Consider the following 18346-nt stretch of genomic DNA (forward strand, 5'->3'; position numbering starts at 1 on the left):
CTCTCTCTCTCTCTCTCTCTCTCTTCATCCCTTTCGCTATCTCTCTCCACCTCCCTCTCTCTCTCTCTCTCTCCCGACCAGCCAGCAGGTGAAGTGTGTGACAGACAATCCAACCATCTCCCGGCATACGTACGGTTCAATCTGGTTCGTATCTGCGTGGAAATTATTTTTGTTTTTTTAACCGTTGGCTTTTTTTTTGTTTTTTAAAAAAAAAAGAAAAAAAAAATCACCGCTTGGTTTTTTATTAATAATGTGCACGTTTTATTTACTCTCGTGAATCTTCTGCGCGAAGGGCGAGAGTGCTAAGTTTCACAGTGGGTGTGTGTGTGTGTGTGTGTGTGTTTTTTTCAAGGGTTGGTTTTAATTGAAGATTTGCTCTATTTAAATTTAATTGCAAGGGTCATTTTTCTCACCCCCCCAACCCCATCTCTCCCTCCCCACTCCCCGGGTTTAGATGTCCAGCGCCTTTGAGACACCCTCCTGACGTGAAAGGCATTGTGTAAATGTAAATTGTGTTATTGTTATCGTCGTGAAATGGAATTAATATTTTATTTGAATGTGGGTTTCACACAGACAGGCTTCAGCTAGTGCTCGCCTCTCTCCGTGGAGAGAGTCACCGGCTACTTTTAATCATTAGGATTTTGTTCCACTTTCTCTCTCTCTCTCTCTCTCTCTCACACACACACACACACACACACACACACCCACACACAGAGGATCATATAATGAGTCTTGATGTGAAATGCACAATAGTAGGTAGCTCTGTAGGTAGCATTTGAATGAGGAGATGGGGTGGTTTGGGTCTCTGGATAGACTCAAAACTGTGCAAAATGCCAGAGATTTCTTAATTATATTAAGGTTTGTGAGTGCATGTATCAGCGTCTGTGTGCATGTGCCAGCGGTGTGGGGGGGAGTTGAATGTATGGGAACTATTTGACAGGTTAGATGTGGCATGATGGACTGTAGAACGATTGAATTTTGGGTCGCTGTTCTGAATTGCTGTCAGTCAGGGTTAGATACCTGTCACCACATAGGCGACCCCCCACCCCCCCAACCCTTCCTCTCTCTCTCTCTCTCTCATTCACTTTCTCTGCGTGTCTCTCCCACTCGCTTTCTCTCTACTTTCTCATTTACTTTCTCTCTCACTCTCATTCACTTTTTATTTCTTTCTGTCTCTGTGATTCTCTGCACTGTGGAGCATTAAGCTGATTAATCTTTGTCCCGGGCGGCCATTGACTGTAATGAGCCGTCTAGTTTCCCATTGTCCCCTTTGCTGCCTCTCCCATTCAAAGGTGCCTTGTGTCTCAGTACTTGGCTTCGGGGACCGAGTACAAAGACACTACTGTTGTACTCACAATGTGGCCATTGATTGTGAACGAGGATGGTTTCTGCAGGTAACCCAGTGTCAGCTCATTCATTGGTCATACTGAGTCAGAGGGTTGTGGGGTTCACGTTCCATGTTGGGGGTCTTTGAGCTCACGGTCTAAGCTGACACTCCAGTGTAAGACTGGGGGAAGAAAGCGCTGCATCGTTAAAGATTATTATTATTATAACACAGTAAATTCATGATAACTCATCGCTCCAGGAGAAAGGGCTCGGTCACGAGTTATCGGGGCTGGCGAGTTAGGAGTGTGTGTAAAGACATCAATAAATGTGGCCGGGATATTGACAGTACGATGACTTAAGTGGGAGGGACAAGTTAAGCCAGCAACCGTTCCCGCCTTGTCTGGTCTACGCTGTGTTGGATTGTTGAAGGGTTAATAAGAAACTTGGATTTCACTGTCCACCCAGCACGCACTTGCTAACATACGTATGAATCCTATCCTGTTGATTAGAATTTGTAGAGGATCAATTTTTAATCAGCCGGAACATCTTACTCATCAATAAGAGAGAGAGAGAGAGAGAGAGAACTGTGAACCAACCTCAACTTTTACTTTATTCCTGCAAAGTTTTCCTGTGTGTAGGAAGAGCGGGGCAGGTCAGGTCAAGGCGGGTACGATACGAGAATTCTCTCTAGTGATAATAGTGTAAGGGGCAGTGTGTAAGCTCTGAGCAATGAATGTTGTGGGTTTGATCCCACAGTCGAGGCTGACCCTCCGGAACAGCGCTGGGGGGGAGTGCCACTTTGACAACGATGAAGTCCTTCGGGTGAGATGTTAAACCAAGCTCCCCGTCTGTGCCCTGTTCAGGCACACGTTAAAGATCCTGCCGGCGCTGTCGGAAAAGAGAAGGTGGTTTCCCCTTCCCGGTGTCCTGGCCCCGACATAAAACCGTCCATTCGCTTTGTGGCTATTTTGTGTGGGTATTCCGATCGGCTTCCGAGTTTGCCTACGGAAGACGCACAGTCACTGCGAGCGAGAGAGGGGAATGGTCGTTGATAGTGGATCTTGATGAAGAGGCTTCTGATGTGAGATGGTTTCAGTAACCGGTCGCTGCTGGGAACTTTTCAGGAAATTAACGTTGTCTGTGTTGGCGTCCGACTCGCTAACTGGACTCAGTCTGACATCCTCGACCGAGTCTGGAATCTCGATCGACAATAAAAATGATCGGGGGAGGTTCAAGCTCTCTGGGACTCTACCCTGCGTGAGGGACGCTGTATAAATGCTGAAAGTTGTTGTAGTTGTTGATGATGTTCTGGCTGGGGTGGGTGGGGGTTGATTGTTGGTTTGTTTTTGTATGCAGGAGACCTTGGAAGGAATCTGTAGCCAACTGCTTGAGAAGACTTGTCCAGTCCAACTTTCTACATAGTACAGAAAACTCTTATCTCTTAGAGCCCCGAAACCTCTCTGTCGAAACCATAATTATTCTTAGATCATTTTGATCGAGATTTACTTATAGATTTTTCTTGCATTATGTGGGTCAGTTTTTTTTTTGGAGGGGAGTCGGGGGGGTGGATGGTGGGGAAGGGGAGAGGAGACAAATTTGGAGAATGGTGGTGAGGTGGGGTTAAAAACACGTAGGAGCTGGGGGAGAAATGGCTGAGTGTGAGGGGTGGGGGAAGGGGGAGAATAAAGGAGGGGAGGGAAAGGGGAGCGAAAGTGCGAGGGAGGGGGAATATCAAAATAATGGAAGGATTATTATTTACCTAGTGTGGCTGAGCCAAATTGATTTGTCCGTCACAGGCTAGTCAGATGGCCCACATCGCCCTGAGCTGCGTTAATCAATGAAGCTCTGTGTGTTAAACCTCTGCATTTTGTGGAGCGTTTATTTTTTTTCGAAAAAAGCAGCCGAAACGTGGCTTTTCTCCCCCCACCGATAAAGCTGGTGCGTGCGGGGGTGGTGGTGCCGGTGAGGTCTCCTGACCTGACCTGACGGTGAGTGTCCGAGCGTTGTATTTTGTGTGCGGAGACACCAACGTGCTTTACTGACCAACGTGTGATTGTAGCGGAGGGAAAGGTTCGCTCTGTGCGGCCGGTTATGCCGCAGAGCATATCGTGGGGCTCTGTCCATCCTCATTCATTCGCTGTTGATCGGTCGAAAAACCTGCACAGGCTCCTGTCAGGGAAGGAAAGGCACTTCCCCACGTGAAGGCCATTATATAAATGCAATTGGTTGTTGTTGGTTTGGTGGTGGTGGTGGTGGTGGCTGTAGTTGGTTGACGGTTGGATGGGTGTTTGTTTTTGGTTGATTGTTGTATTACTGATCGCAAAGAGGCGGTTAGTTGAAGGCACCCGCACTTAGCATCGGCGGAGGCGTGGGAACTGGCCAATTAAGAGTTAACCAAAGTAACACCCTTCGACTTATTTTTGTAGAGGGATCCGGAATCCGCGTGAAGGTCTGAGGTGGTGAACAGGAGAGGCTTTCGGGTGAAGGAACAGGGGGAAAGGATTGTGATGGCGGAGGGGTGCGTGCGTGCGCCTGTGTGTGTGTGTGTGTGTGTGTGTGTGTGTGTGTGTGTGTGGATGGTGGAGGAGTGAGAGGGGAAGAAAAGGAAAGGAGGAGAAAAGTGGTGGTGCGTCTCCTGAAAAAATTGCAGGAGAGAGAGAGAGCGTTAGCGCCTGAGGGGTTAACCCCGAGCCGCAGAAGTTGTATTCTGCGCCGAATAATTAAATAAATCACAGTTTTGCAGGTACTGTAGAAGGGGGCAGCGTAGTTAACGGTGTAGTGCAAGTGCCTTCAACACGTCGGTTGGAGAGGGTTGTGATAAAGATTGCAACCATCCCACCCCCCACTCCCCCTCCTTCTCCCCCCAGGGACGGTGGGGTGGGGTGGGGGGGGATGAGCGGAGCGGGGGGGTGGGGGGGGATTGTCACTTTGATTGTCTTTGGTCTGTCTCTGTGATGGAGAAGAGGGTCTCGATACTGACACACGCGCACACACAAATATTCTCTCTCTCTCTCTCTCTCTCTCTCTCGCTCAAAGAATAGGCAGACAACCCCAAAGTATCAAAGATCAAATTCCAATGCGACCATCTTTCACCCGGAGACGGTACCCGTTGCCGGGGAGGGGGTGGTGGAGGCAGCTTGCCCGTTGCCACGGCTACAGGTACACACGACACCCCGGAGAGGAGGAGGAGGGGGTTGCGGGGTGGGGTGGGTGGGGTGGAGGGGGGGGTGATTAACGGCCGTCCTTCCTATTGGCTTCCTGTCGGGGGGCCAAGGAGATGGATTGCTCTGATGTGACTTGAGCTCGCACAGTAATTGTTCCAGGAAAACCCAGTGGTATGGCCGGCGTAGCCGACTGGCTGCGTGTGAGAATGGGAAGCCGTTTGTGTGTGCGTGTTGGGGTGGGGGGGGGGGGGGTGGGGGTTTGGGGGGGGAGTGGGTTGGTAGGGGTGTGTGGAATGCAGTGGAGAGATCTCATCTCTTTCGGTGCAACTCGACCTCGGTCGCTTGCGTTTGATTCGGTGCCGTCCTCTGGACGAGATTTTAAACCGAGGTCTCGTTCTCCCGCCCCCTTTGCCCTCTCGCCCCCTACCCCGCGCTCCCCCCGCAGACCCCACCCTACGCCACCGCCACCTCCTCTCCCTACTCTCCACTTCGCGACTAAAAAACCCACATGAGTTCTGTAGCTCAGTGTTTAGAGCACTCGCATTGTGAGCGAGAGGACCCGGGTTCGATTCCCGGGCAGGGGCAGATTTCCTTACTTGCTCCACAGATTTCCTTACTTACTCCGCAGATTTCCTTACTTACTCCGCATGCGTCTGCTTACTTAGCAGGAAGCAGGAACCCGGTTGTTAGTTGATTGGCGGATCGCTTTCCGGGGATAATAATCCCTCCAGAGGTTTTTTTAATTTGGTCACTCGATCCACCGCATTGCTGTGCACAATTGGCTGCCATGCTTTACCCACTAATACAGTCACTCCACTTTGCAATCTATTCTGTGAAGCACTTTGAAACGTCTCAACGACGTGATAAGGCGTTATATCAAATGCAAGGATTATTATTCTAATAACCATATGAAACTACGCTGTGGTTACTATTGAGTAACCTTTTATGCAAACCAGGGCTGGACTTTATCCTATTTAGTGTTTCAGAAGCCTCCTTTTTTATTCCCCCGCCCACCCCCCCTCACCGGGACAGAAACAGAAAGAGAGAGAAACCAATTTGTTTGACCATACTTACAATGACACACACACACACACACACCACGTTCCCCCCCCCCCTCCTCTCACTCCCTCTCCACACTTCGAGCCTGACCCCTCTGCCCTTTGAAGCACTCTTAAGACACTACCCCGTGTGAAGGGCGCTGTGTAAATACAAGTTGTTGTTGTACAAAGACATGATTAGGCGCTATAATCAAATGTAAGTATTAATATTCAGTCACTACATGTGAGAGACGTGCTGGCTGGCTCGGGGGGCGCTGGAGATGTTTCACCGTGAGGGCGGTGGGGGCGCAGGGAGATGGGGGGGGGGGCTCATTCCTGAGCTGCTGTTTTGCTCCTTCCAGTCCCCCAAGAAGGCAAAGAAGAAGTCAGAGGGAGCCAACTCCAATGTGTTCTCCATGTTCGATCAGTCGCAGATTCAGGAGTTCAAGGAGGTAACTCTCCCCATCTCTGTCTGGCTCACTTTCCCTCTTTCTCTCCCTCTGTGTGTGTGTACGTCTCTCTCTCTCTCTCTCTCTCTCTCTCCATCTTTATCTCTGTTTCTTGTTTTTTTGTCTCTTTCTCTGTCTCTCTGCGCGTGTAGTATCTGTCTGTCTTTCTCTGTCTCTCGCTCTGTCTCTGTGTGTGAGTCTCTCTCTACGTGTGTGTCTCTCTGTGTGTCTCCGTCTCTCTCTCTCTCTCTCTCTCTCTGGGGCAGCAATAAGCCACATTAATAGTGCGCTGACGGAGAGAGAGAGAGAGAGAGAGAGAGAAAGAAAGAGAGAGACTGAAATGGAATGTATAATCAAAGGCGTCGTCTTTTATAAATAATGCTGCATTGATCTGTCCCAAGGCTTTCACAATAATGGATCAGAACAGGGATGGATTCATTGACAAGGAGGACCTGAGGGACACATTTGCTGCTCTGGGCAAGTCTCAATCTCGCTAAAACACGTTTAGTTCCCCTCTTCCTCCTCCTCCTCCTCCTCCTCACGCTCTCCTTCCCTCCCCCTGCCATCCCGGCAACCGGTAACAGGCAGACGTCTGATTCCGCAGGTCGCCTGAACGTGAAGAATGAGGAGTTGGACGAGATGATCAAGGAGTCGGCCGGCCCCATCAACTTCACCGTCTTCCTGACCATGTTCGGCGAGAAGCTGAAAGGTGAGTGAGGCCATATACACATATATACGCGCAGGCGCACACATACACTCCCCCAAACACGCACACTCCAGACACACTCGCTCACAGTCACACGGGCACTCTCCCCACACACAGTTACTCAAACGTACACACACACCGCAGACACAAACACACAGTCACACGCACACTCCCCACGCACACAAACACACAGCCACATACACATCCTCACACACAGTCACTCACACACACACACACTGCCCCCCCCCCCCCCCACACACACACAGTCGCTTACACACACACACACACACTCACTCACAGTCAAACACACACATGCACACACACCCTTATGCACTCACACTCAGACAGACACACACAGAGTCTCACACACTCAGACAGACAGACAGACAGACAGACACAGACCGACATACACACACACACAAACACACACACAGCGCTGTGTTCACCGCTAACCTTTTTTTTTCTCCGCAAACTCTGCAGGTACGGACCCTGAGGAGAGCATCTTGAACGCGTTCAAAATCTTTGACCCCGAAGGCAAGGGCATTCTGAGGAAGGATGAGTAAGTTCAGCTCAGCCGGGCAGACAGACCCTCGCTCCTCACCGGCCCTCACACAAACCACCAGCCACCAGCGCCTTGGGACGTCCTCCTAACATGAAAGGCGCTAAACAAATGTCATTTTGTTGTTGTTGTTGTTCTCTGGCTCGTTCCGACAACTCTGTCTCCTTCTCCCCCCGCAGCGTTGAGGAAATGCTGACGACACAAGCGGAACGGTTCTCCAAGGAAGAGGTAGGTTCCTGCGGCAATTGGAGTTGAGGTTCAGATCGGCCATGATCTAGTAGAACGGCGGAACAGGCTCGAGGGGATGAATGTTCCTGTGTTCCTGTGGCACAGAGCCAGAATGGTTGGCAACTGACTCCTGCGGTTAACTAACCTCTGGGGATCAGAGAGAAACGCTATAAACTGGTTAGTGAGGGAGCAAAGGTCTGCCACTGTGAGGCACTCTGAGACACTATACGGCGTGACTGGCGCTATGTAAAAGCAGGGATGTCATCGTTGTATCAACACAAGTGATCATTAGCCGCCCGTCCCCAAAAGCCTCCCCCATGCTGACCTGTCCAATCCCTCCACTCAGCGGGCTCTGGCCTGCTCCATGTCACCCATCAACAGCCGTCAGACCTTCAGTCTCTCCACCCCCACCCTCTGGAACTCCATCCCTCAGTCCCTCCGCCTCGCCCTCTCCCTTGCCTCCTTCGACGCCCGTCTCAAGAATCTCCTCTTCGACCTTGCCTTTGGTCATCCTCCTACCCCCACCCTGACCCCGACCTACCCTGCCCTCCACCCTTCCAGATCCTATTTCCAGATGTGAAATGTTGTTCCTCTCCCCTCGCCATTCCCCCTCCCCCTTTCAGGTGGAGCAGATGTTCGTAGCGTTCCCCCCAGATGTGGCCGGTAACCTGGACTACAAGAACCTGGTGCACATCATCACGCACGGAGAGGAAAAGGATCAGGAGTAGTCCCAGAGCTCAGTGGTCCGCCTGTAAGGTCCTTTCGCTTGTAATGCCCACCTGTATTGTTTACCTGTACCGTCCACCCACCTGACTACTATAGGAACCTCGTTGCCCCCAACCCACCCCCCCACCACCCAGATTGGGTCTTTAAATTATTCGTTGCTGTTGTGATATCTTAAAGGCACCAAAAGAGAGAGGGAGGGAGAGGGTGGCAACTCCCAGGCTAAGAATAGGTGGAATTCATGCCTTGGGTAGAGCATTGGTCGTAGCTTAGCATATTAGCTTCATGTTACGAAACGTCGCAAATTATCCCCCCCCCCTGCCCACCCCCTGCTCCCCCCCCTCCTCCCCCCCACCTGTGTATCTCAAATTATCTCAACACCTGGAAACAAGTGTGAAAGTTTTAAAAATTTGCACTTTTTAAAAATATATATATAGTCTATATTTTTATCCTCTCTCTCTTATTCGAAGGGCAGTCATGTTCAGGGTTACTTATGACCTTAATGTGTTCAGGAATTTCTCTTTTTTTTTGAGGCTGGGAGGGGAAGGGGGCAAAGCCAGAGAAACCGAGTCTAAATATTCTAATTAAAAGTCGAGCCTTCAGGTCAGTTTACAGGACAAGCTGTGTTCCCTCTTTAACTTGTATCTGCGTAGATAGGTGCGAGCTCTCTGGGACGCTACCTTGCACGAAGGGCATAAATGCAAGTTGTTGTTGTTGCTCTGTGACTGTGCCATGTTTGGCAGGGAAATGCAATGAAATCCAGGCTTTGTTCCTCTGATGAAAACTAGGGAATAAAGGCAATTTTAAATACAATACTGTTCCGTCTCTCTCTCTCTCTCTCTCTCACTCTCTTTTTTCTCTCCCTCTTCACACCCATCTGCCTGTTCAGGGGGATGTTAAAGATCTCCCACCGAGAAAGGAGTTTCTCTCTCTCTCTCTCTCTCTCTCTCTCTTTCCCCCGGCATCCTGGCCAACAATCCCCCAAATAAAATTGGTTGCTCACTCCGTGGCTGTTTATAGATGGAACGTTGCTGTGCGCAATACCGACTGCCGTGTTTCAAAATACAGTCACTGGACCTTACGGTATATCCTGTGAAGCGCTTTGAGACGTCTCGACGACGTGATAAGGCGCTGTATCAAATGCACCGATTATTATTACTACTACTACTTTGGTCAGCCATGCAGCTGCGGGGCTGTTGAAGGCTCGGAGACAGCCTCCCCACATGAAAGGCACTATTGAAATGTATCAGCCCGACCCTTCCTATTTGCAACACAAAATCCGCACAGCAAGTTCCGAGCACTTTAAAAGTTGAAGATATTAACTGAGCCGACGATAAGAATTTGCCTGAGTAAGTGCGCCTGCTTGTCTGGCTTTTATTCATCAATTCTCTCTTTTTTTAATTTGCTTATTGATCGGTGGATCGATCGATCGATTTGGTTGATTTGATTTGATTTTCGGCCCAATTCTGCAGCTGCATCTCCAGCTCCCTCTACTGCTCTACTGGTAAATCTTGGGGCTGCCGATCGTCAAGTCGTGCTGAACCATCATCCACAGCTCCTTGTGATTCAGAGGCACCAATTGCTCTGAATCTGCGATGGGAAGAGAGAGAAAGAGAGAGAGAGAGCGAGAGAGAGTCACGTTTAGTTAAGCTGAACTGTTCTAAACTGATCTGAGTCAATACCACAGGCTGTTTTGCCACCAGCAGAGAGCAGGGACACTTCCCGCGCTCTCGCACACACACACACACACGTTAATCCTGTAAGCCAAAGCCCTCCAGGGTCAGGTGGTCCTAGCTGGACAAACAGTGGACAAGCTTGCCAGATGTGGCTTTCTCGGTGGGGCAGGCCGTGCGTTTTTATTTTAAGCCACTTAAGCACCACTGACTAGACCCCCTCCCCAGCCTCGGGAGGGAGAGTTCCCCATTTCGGGCAGGAAACTCCCACACGTACGTGGAAACCCGCGGCTTGGTTTGGAGAGTCCTAAACACGGCGACGGGTTTTCACGAGCGTAGGTGGGGAAAGGGAACGGTGGTGGGCGAGCGGGGTGAGGGGGTGATGGTGGGGGTGAGGGGGTGATGGTGGGGTGAGGGGGTGATGTTGGAGGTGAGGGGATGATGGTGGGGTTGAGAGGGTCATGGTGGAGATGAGGGGGTGATGGTGGGGGTGGGGAAATGGTTTTGATCAGTTACCAATCACGGTAGACATGTCGTCATCGCTCTCGTCGATCAGCACAGGTGAGACTATCTTGATGGGCTTCATGGTGCTGATGAGATCGGCTCCGGCAAATAGGACGTTGACAGTGGCCACGCTGGACGCGCTGGAGGAGGGGCTGAGGGGTGGAGTGCCGTGCTGTTCCTCCAAGGTTTGTAACATCAGCATATGGATCCTCAGCAAGTCAACGGCTTTCTTCTCTATCAAACCTGCAGAGAGGAGGGAGTGGGAGGTGGGAGGTGGGTGCGGTGTGGAAACACACAGGGAGGAGCCAGGCTTAGTGTTTCATACGTATTGATCAGTTATCAGCAACTATCAGCTGTAAACTACACGTCAGCCTGGCACAGTCAGTACCGCTCCTGCCTCTGAGTCAGAAGGTTGTGGGTTCAGTCCTCACGTCGGGACTTGGAATCACATCGTCTAAACTGACCTAAAATGCAGGGTTGGGGTTATCCTGCATTGTCGCAAGCAAGAGGACCTGGGTTTGATTCCTGAACAGGGCGAAACCTTAGGCCAGTTTCCTTACTCCACACGGGTAATAATCCTACGTGTAAGTGCTTAAATTAGGTCACTCAATACATGACTGTTTGAGGAACATTGCTGTGCGCAATTGGTTTTGCCAACCAAAATACCCAGTCACTCCACTTTACGGTATATTCTGTGAAGCGTTTTGAGACGTCTCAACGACATGATAAGGCGCTGTGCCAAATGCAAGCATCATATAAAAGTCTCCAAAGCTCCTTGCTTTTGGCGTGAGGGGCGGTGGAACACACTCACCTAAGTAAACCATGGTGTTGCTGTTGCTGATTCCTTCTCTGCCGCACAGCTTTTGGTAGATGATGGTGGGGTCGCACTTTATCTTTCTGAAGGTGATCTCGATCTTGGACTTCAGCTGCTCCAGGGTCTTAGTCGTGCGTTTCCCCAACTTTTCGTACTTGTTCGCTTGCTTCGTGGTTTGTTCCAGCTTTTCCTGTCACAGGGCAAAGAACGTGTTAATAACGAAACACGCCAACTCGTCACTCTCTCTTGGTGCCCGACGCATGCTGGCAAGACTCCAGCCCCGCGCGCACTCACACCTCGGGAAGATTTACACTAAGATAATATAATAGTAATCTTTGCATTTGATATATCACGTCTTCGAGACGTCTCAAACCGCTTCAGAGAATATACTGTAAAGTGGATTGACTGTGCATTTTTGTGGATGAAACGCAGCAGCCAATTGAGCACAGCAGAGTTCCACCAACAGTCGTGGAATGAGTGACTACATTTTAATTTTACCCCGGAAAGTGACTTGCCAATCGACTAACAAACGGATTCCTACTTACTGCTGGGCAAGCAGAGGCGTTTGGAGTAAGGAGATTTGCCGAAGGTTTCGCCTCGTCTGGGAATCGAACCCGGGTCCTCTCACTTGCGAGGCGAGCGAGATAAGCACTACACTACAGGACTCCCACCAGAAAAATTAGAAAGATAAACCTTTAACGACCCTGAACCCTCTGTGTCAGTCTGCTACCGAGGGAATGGAAGAGAGAGCAAGGGAAGCAATGGGGAGAGAATAGGGAGGGAGGGAGGGAGGGAGGGAGAGAGGGAGAGAGGGAGGGAGGGAGGGAGGGAGGGAGAAGGGGAAAGGGCAGCAGTGGTACCTCTACAATCTTGATGCTCGAGTGCATGCTCTGCTCCTTTTCCATCCGACGGTTTTCAAATTGTAATATTTCATTCTGCCCATCAATGGAAGAGACCAGATTTTAATAATAAGAATAATAATCCTTGCGTTTGATACAGCGACTTATCATGTCGTAGAGATGTCTCAAAGCGCTTCACAGGATACGCTGGAAAGTGCAGTGACTGTGTGTTTTGTGGGCGAAACGCAGCAGCCAATTTGCGTACAGCGGCGTGCCACAAATAGTCATGGAGTGAGTAAACGATTTTGTTTGGGGGATTGCTGGCCAGGACAGCGGGAGAGAGAGAGAGAGAGAGAGAGAGAGAGAGAGAGAGAGAGAGAGAGAGAAACTCCTTTCTCTTTGCGAATATTGCCAAGGGAGATCTTTAACATCCACCTGAACAGGCAAACGGGAGCTCGGTTTAACGTCTGATACGAAGGCCTGTGCCTCCGACAATGCAACAGCCCCCCACCCCCAGCGCTGCATTGGAGGGTCAGCTTAAGACCATGTGGTAGCAAACCCCTTGAACCCACAATCTTCTGACTCAGAGGCGAGAGCTCTATCCGACTGAGCCAGGCTGACAAACGGTTCCTGATCCAACACAACAAATCCTGGTGTCCCATTCGGAGAGACCGACCTTGAGGTTGAGAATCCTCTCTTGCTTCACCTCCATTTGGCGATTGAGTTCATTCACAAAGTTGAACAGTGCGTAGTTTTTCTCCTCTGTGATCAGAAACTGAGAACCTAGTGTGTAGAGACTGTCCAATCCCGTCAATTTCTTCAGTTCAGTGTAGGCGTTCTCATAGGTTTCATACTCTAACTCCTTGGGAGATTTCTTTCCCAACTTATTCTCCAAGCGATCTGCCAACGGAACCGGGATTAACAGTAATAATATAATAATAAAATAATCCTTGCATTTAATAACAACAGCAGCAACTTGCATTCATATTGCACCCCAGGGCGCTTTGATGTAGAGACATAGGAACATAGGAACAGGAGTAAGCCATTCAGCCCTTCGAGCCTGTTCCGCCAATCTACTAGATCATGGTTCCTTCTCTCTTCGAAGAGAGCATTGGGCTCTTTAACGCCCACCTGAACAGATGGGACTTCGTCTTAACGTCTCAAACAATTTGGAGGTGGAAGGGTTTAGAGAGGGGGGTGAGAATGAGGGGTTTAAAGAGGGAGTGAGGCGGAGGGGTGCGGCGAGGGGATGACGTGGAGGGGTTTAGAGAGGGGAAGAGAGTGAGGGGTTTAGAGAGGGGTTGAGGTGAAGGGGGTTTACAGAGTGAGTGAGGTGGAGGAATTTAGAGAGGGGGTTCCGAGTACCTTCTTTCACAAGCTGTCGGAATTTGATGAGCATAAACTCCTTCAGCTTGGCCTCGTGGTCTATAACCCGCATCAGCTCCTTGATCTCCGTGTTGTAGAGCTGGATATCCTTCTCACTGCGCTCTCTCACTGCTATGATCCTGGACTCTGCTTCCATCCTGGCAACAACCAACACTGAGCCTCTGTGCTATCTGATAACCGTGTGCAAGTCCGTGTCCGAGATCAGTGTACCTCCCTCAAACACCCTCCCAAACCCCACCTTCTCCATCACCATCATTCTCTGTCTGCATCCTTAATTTTAGGTTTCCCCCCACCCCCTTGCCCCCACCACATCTGTCTTATTATAATAATAATCCTTTCATTTCAAAACGATAGAGAAAGAAGGTGACTTAGTTTGATGCAGCACTTCATCACGCCATTGAGGCATCTCAAAGCCCTTCACCAGGTACGCTGGAAAGTGCAGTGACTGTATACTTTGTGGGAGCCAGTTTGCGAGCAGCAGTGTCCCACAAACAGGCATGGAGGTGAGTGACCACTTTTTAGTTTGGGGGATTGTTGGCCAGGACACCGGGAGAGGAGGAGAGATAGAGAGAGAGAGAGAGAGAGAGAGAGAAACTCCCTTCTCTTTTCGAATAGCGCCGCGGGATCTTTAACGTCCACCCGAACAGGGGGCAGACGGGATCTCGGTTTAACATCTCATCTTGCGATTTAGTTGGACGTAAGGTTGGTCGCCTCTGCTGTTCCCCCTGCTTGCTCCATCCCCTCCCCCTTTCCCCCATTGCCCCTGCTCCTCACATCCCCTTCTCTGTGATCTGCCATGAGTTAGACAAATACTCACCGCTGGTCATAAGCCAACACCGACTCCTGAACAATCTCCTTCATTAACTTCTTCTGATGCTGCAGTTTGGCGTTCAGCTTGTTGAAGAGTTTGGCGTAGATTTCCTTATGAATTCTCAGATTGTTGATCTCCTCCCGAAGATTTCGATTCTTCGTCAGAATTGTGTTAAACTTCACGGTTGCCTTTTATTCCCAAGCCCCCGCCCACCCCCAAAAAAAAGATAGAGAAAAGCCAATGAATGAATGAAATGTTCACCTAAAGCAGCAATCATAATGCCATCAATCAGCCGAGTACTAAATCCTGTTACCAGAGACGGGAAGATTCACATAAGAGGAGAAACTCAGGCTGTCTTCCCTCGAATTGGCTCAGTCAGTTGCACTCATGCATCTGAGTCAGAAGATTGTGGGTTCAACCAAAACCAGGCAACCAGGATGGGTGGAGGGCAGGGAGGGTGGGGTAGGAGGGTGACCGAAAGCACGGTCGAAGAGGAGGGTCTTGAGACGGGCCTTGAAGGCACAAACTCGATTGACCCACCGGCTCTGAAAGGGATTATTTATGTTTGCCCCAACACACATGTTTGTCAACCTACCAAGTTCAACTGGTTCTCCAGGACGTGAATGTGTTTCTCCACTTGTCTGCGATGTTTGTGAACGCTCTTCAGACCTCCCACGGCCATCCTGTGCTTTTCAATCTTCTCCTCCTGGCTTTTGATCTGTGCCAGAGAAACCACTTGTGGCTGTGTGATGCTCTTCGCTCTGTGTGTGTGTGTGTGTGTGTTTATAGTGTGTATGCATGTGTTTGTGGTGGGGAGGGGGAGGAGAGGGTGAGGGGTGGATGCCTGTGTTCACATGACATACCTGTGCTGTGCTATTTTTGCCAATATATGGGATGCCAACATATAGTAACCACTTTCCCTCTACCCCCAAGGCGAGGTGGGGGACTCCGGTATGGAGTTCCTGAGGGTGGAGGGCAGAAAGGCTGAAGTCCCGACCATCAAGAGTAGTGCGGGTAGGGCGGGGGTCGTGGAGCAGGCCAGTGCTTGGAGACCGAAAGGAATAATTGGTCGCAGATGTAGGGAGGAGCAAGACCGTGGAGGGCTTTAAAGGTAAGGATGAGGATCTTGAACTCTAACCTCTGGAAGGATGGGGAGCCAGTGAAGCCAGATGAGGATAGGGGTGATCGGCTCATGGAGCTTAGTGCGACCAATTCCAAGCCCACCTCGTATTCAGGAGTTAGAAGCCAGGTGGGGGTTGGGGTGGGTGGGGGGGGGGTGGGTGGGGGGGTGGGGGGGGGGATCAGGAACCTGGGGACATACCTCAGCGTCGAGCTTAGAGATGAGGTTTTTCTCCTGTTGGACAAGGTAATCGTACTCATCCTTACTCTCCAACAGATATTTGATCTCTGCTGAATTCCTATTGTCCTTCAGCAGGTTCTGAGGAGACGTCACCAGGGCCAGGTTGGTTTCCAATTCCTCTTGCTCATTTACGTAGAGGTTTAGTTCACGTCTGAAATATAATCATATAATAATAATCCTTGCATTTGATACAGCGCCTTATCACATCATCGAGTTGATATACTGTAAAGTGGAGTGACTGTGTATTTTGTGGGTGAAATGATGCAAATAGGCATTTTGAAAGCCTATGTCTTTTAGGGCAGGTAAGGAACCTGACAGGTAGGTAAGTAGCAGGTAGGTAGGTAGTGTGGTCCTGGATGGAGAAGTAGGTGGAACTTCCATTGCTCAGTGATTGTAATATTCCCCCCTTCCCCTCCCTCCTTTCCTCCCTCCCTCCTCCCTCCTTTGCCAACCAGTGTTTGGTACTTTCTGAAGATTTAGTTGAGCAAAGTGTGGCACTCCCAGGGAAACAGTGGGTGTGGATTTAGATCAGTCATAATCCATTAGAATGGCGGAACAGGCTCAAGGGGCTGAATGCCCTACTCCAGCTCCCATGTTCCTACATTTCTATGTTCCAGACAGAGACATTTCCACATACGTGTGCATGTGCATGCGTGCATGTGTGTGTTTGTGTGCATGTGTTAGTGCGTGTGTGTGTGCATGTGTGTGTGCGTGCATGTGTGTGGGGAAACTCAGTGGTTTGGTTCGGAGACTAGGTCAAGCTGACACGTGACGTGTGCATCAGACACTTAGCTTTCTGTTAAGAATCCTACAGCACTATTTGCTGGGAGCTCTTGATTGACAGTCACTACATCTCAATGTAGCTCATTGAACAGGGGGTGGGTGGGGAGAATGATAAAGTGAGTGGAGTGGAGTCAAACATCCAGTGAGTTTATATATATATATATATATATATTGGGATTATAAGATAAGGGGCTCTGTTACAAGTATTCTTAGAACTCACAATCGTGACATTGGTTTGGGAGGTGACACCTAGCAACCTCATAATATTAATGTTCTGTTAATTCCCAGAGCTGTGCAAGTGAGGACAAAGTCTGTGTTTAATGGGAGAGCAGCATTATATAACTGCTGCTTTATTGTGTCCTCCCAGCGCAGCTTATAATTTGCTGTAAAATGTGAAAGGCTACATGTTTTGTCCTCGATCTGGGCGAAGCAGAATGTATTTGTTCTGGTGTTTCATCACGAGGGAAGCCTAAGAACAGGAGCAAGCCATAGTTCCTCTTCCACCATCTTATTAGCTCATAGTAGATTATTTCCCTCTTGCTTTTCTCCTTATATGCTTTTTTTTAAGGAGGGGGGAGAGGGGAGAGGGGTAGGTCAGCTGAGTGTCTCACACGTACATGCGGAAACCCACATACATTCCGTTAAGTATTATGCGCAGGTTGGTAGAAGCCAAGGCTTGAGGACCCCAAAGTCTAACCCCTAGTACCCTTAATTATAATAATAGTAATCCTTGTGTTTGATATAGCGCCTTATCACGTCTCAAAGCACTTCACAGGATATACCGCAAAGTGAACTGACTTTTTTTTTTGGATGAAACATGGCAGCCAATTGCGAATAAACCAGTATGTAGTTAAACCGGTTGTTAGTCGATTGGCAAGTCGTTTACCTGGGGTAATAAACCCTTCAATAAAAATAAATATTAATAATATGGTCACTCAATGCACAACTGTTTGTGGGGACACTGCTGTGTGCAATCAGCTGCCACATCCGCACACAAAATCCTCTTTACAATATATCCTGTGACGCGCTTTGAGAAGTCTCAATGGTGTGTTAGGCGCTATATCAAATGCTAGGATTATTATTATTAATAAAGCTCTGTGCAATGGGCTGTTGGTGTGTAGCTGTGTGTGTGCGCATGTGTGCAGTGACTCACTCCTGGCGGGAGATGATTCTCTCTGCCTCCTCTTTGTACGCCCTGTGATCGCCCTCCAGCAGCCTCAGCTGCTGTTGGAGCTTGTTCTTGAGAGCGATGGCTGACCCCTCGGGTTCCAACTCGCTCTCCGAGAAATTGGTCAGCGACTGAATCATGTTGGCGGCTACGGAGAAACACAAGAGAAAGGAGGAAAGAAAAGCATTGAGGCTTCGCGATGACCTCCCAACTTGAAAGGCGTTACACGAGTGTCAACCGTATTGTAACACGTTTCCTCGCTATTTCAGTGAGCGAGTCGTAAATGTATGGAACCGGCTCCCTATTGGAGATGGGGGGGGTGGGGGAGCAGGGAGAAGGCTACCGTAAGCATGGTCGAAGAGGAAGGTCTTAAGTCGTGAACGGAAAGAGGGGATTGAGGGAGAAAGTTCCAAAGCTTTGGGGTGTGGTGCCTGAAGATGCGGACAGAAAAACACGGAAGTATTTCTTTACACAGAGGACAAATCATGACTGGAAGAGGACATAGGGTTGAAAGGAAGGATGGTATTGAGACCATGACACTGGGAGTCCAACAAGCAACCCACCTTGATGCTAAGATGGGCAGAGGCACACCCTAACCTCTTTAGAGGTAAGATTTGTTCATTGAAACCCCCCCCCAAAAAAAAGAAAGACAAGAGGAGAGATTCCTGCCCTGTGACCAATTTATTTTATTGGTTAAAAAAAAAGGGGGTGGGGAGGGGGAGTAAATCTTGATGCATCAGCGTTTTACAGCACAATTGGAAAGAAAGTTACTCAACCCAAGGGCGACTCCCTTCAAAACGAACTGGTGGAGTGGTC

General features: G+C 49.5%; 3 protein-coding genes across 3 annotated transcripts in view; 1 reads left to right on the forward strand and 2 right to left on the reverse strand.

Moving 5' to 3' along the window:
• Window positions 1-1418, reverse strand: part of cux2b (cut-like homeobox 2b) — a 25922-nt gene extending 24504 nt beyond the window's left edge. Inside the window, exon 1 of the mRNA XM_007902351.2 lies at window positions 1356-1418. Within this exon, the coding sequence (XP_007900542.2) occupies window positions 1356-1418 (63 nt within the window). The remainder of the gene's footprint in view (window positions 1-1355) is intronic.
• Window positions 1419-5889: 4471 nt separating this feature from the next.
• LOC103184326 (myosin regulatory light chain 2, ventricular/cardiac muscle isoform) lies at window positions 5890-8526 on the forward strand (the record flags this gene model as incomplete). Its single annotated transcript, XM_007902261.2, is given in 6 exon segments — window positions 5890-5979; window positions 6378-6453; window positions 6581-6685; window positions 7163-7241; window positions 7421-7469; window positions 8093-8526. Coding segments are annotated over 6 exon segments (504 nt in total), but the record flags the coding sequence as incomplete, so codon positions are not given.
• Window positions 8527-9542: 1016 nt separating this feature from the next.
• Window positions 9543-17670, reverse strand: LOC103184394 (coiled-coil domain-containing protein 63). Its single transcript, XM_007902350.2, has 11 exons — window positions 17516-17670; window positions 16182-16238; window positions 15541-15730; window positions 14815-14937; window positions 14226-14407; window positions 13388-13545; window positions 12699-12922; window positions 12044-12118; window positions 11181-11373; window positions 10382-10612; window positions 9543-9782 (listed from the first exon to the last, which is right to left on the reverse strand). Exons 1-11 carry the CDS (start codon window positions 17668-17670, stop codon window positions 9691-9693), a joined length of 1680 nt encoding a protein of 559 aa, XP_007900541.2. The 3' UTR covers window positions 9543-9690.
• Window positions 17671-18346: the final 676 nt, after the last annotated feature.

The sequence above is a fragment of the Callorhinchus milii genome, unplaced genomic scaffold (assembly GCF_018977255.1).
Source record: "Callorhinchus milii isolate IMCB2004 unplaced genomic scaffold, IMCB_Cmil_1.0 Scaffold8, whole genome shotgun sequence".
Classification (NCBI taxonomy): Eukaryota; Metazoa; Chordata; class Chondrichthyes; order Chimaeriformes; family Callorhinchidae; genus Callorhinchus; species Callorhinchus milii.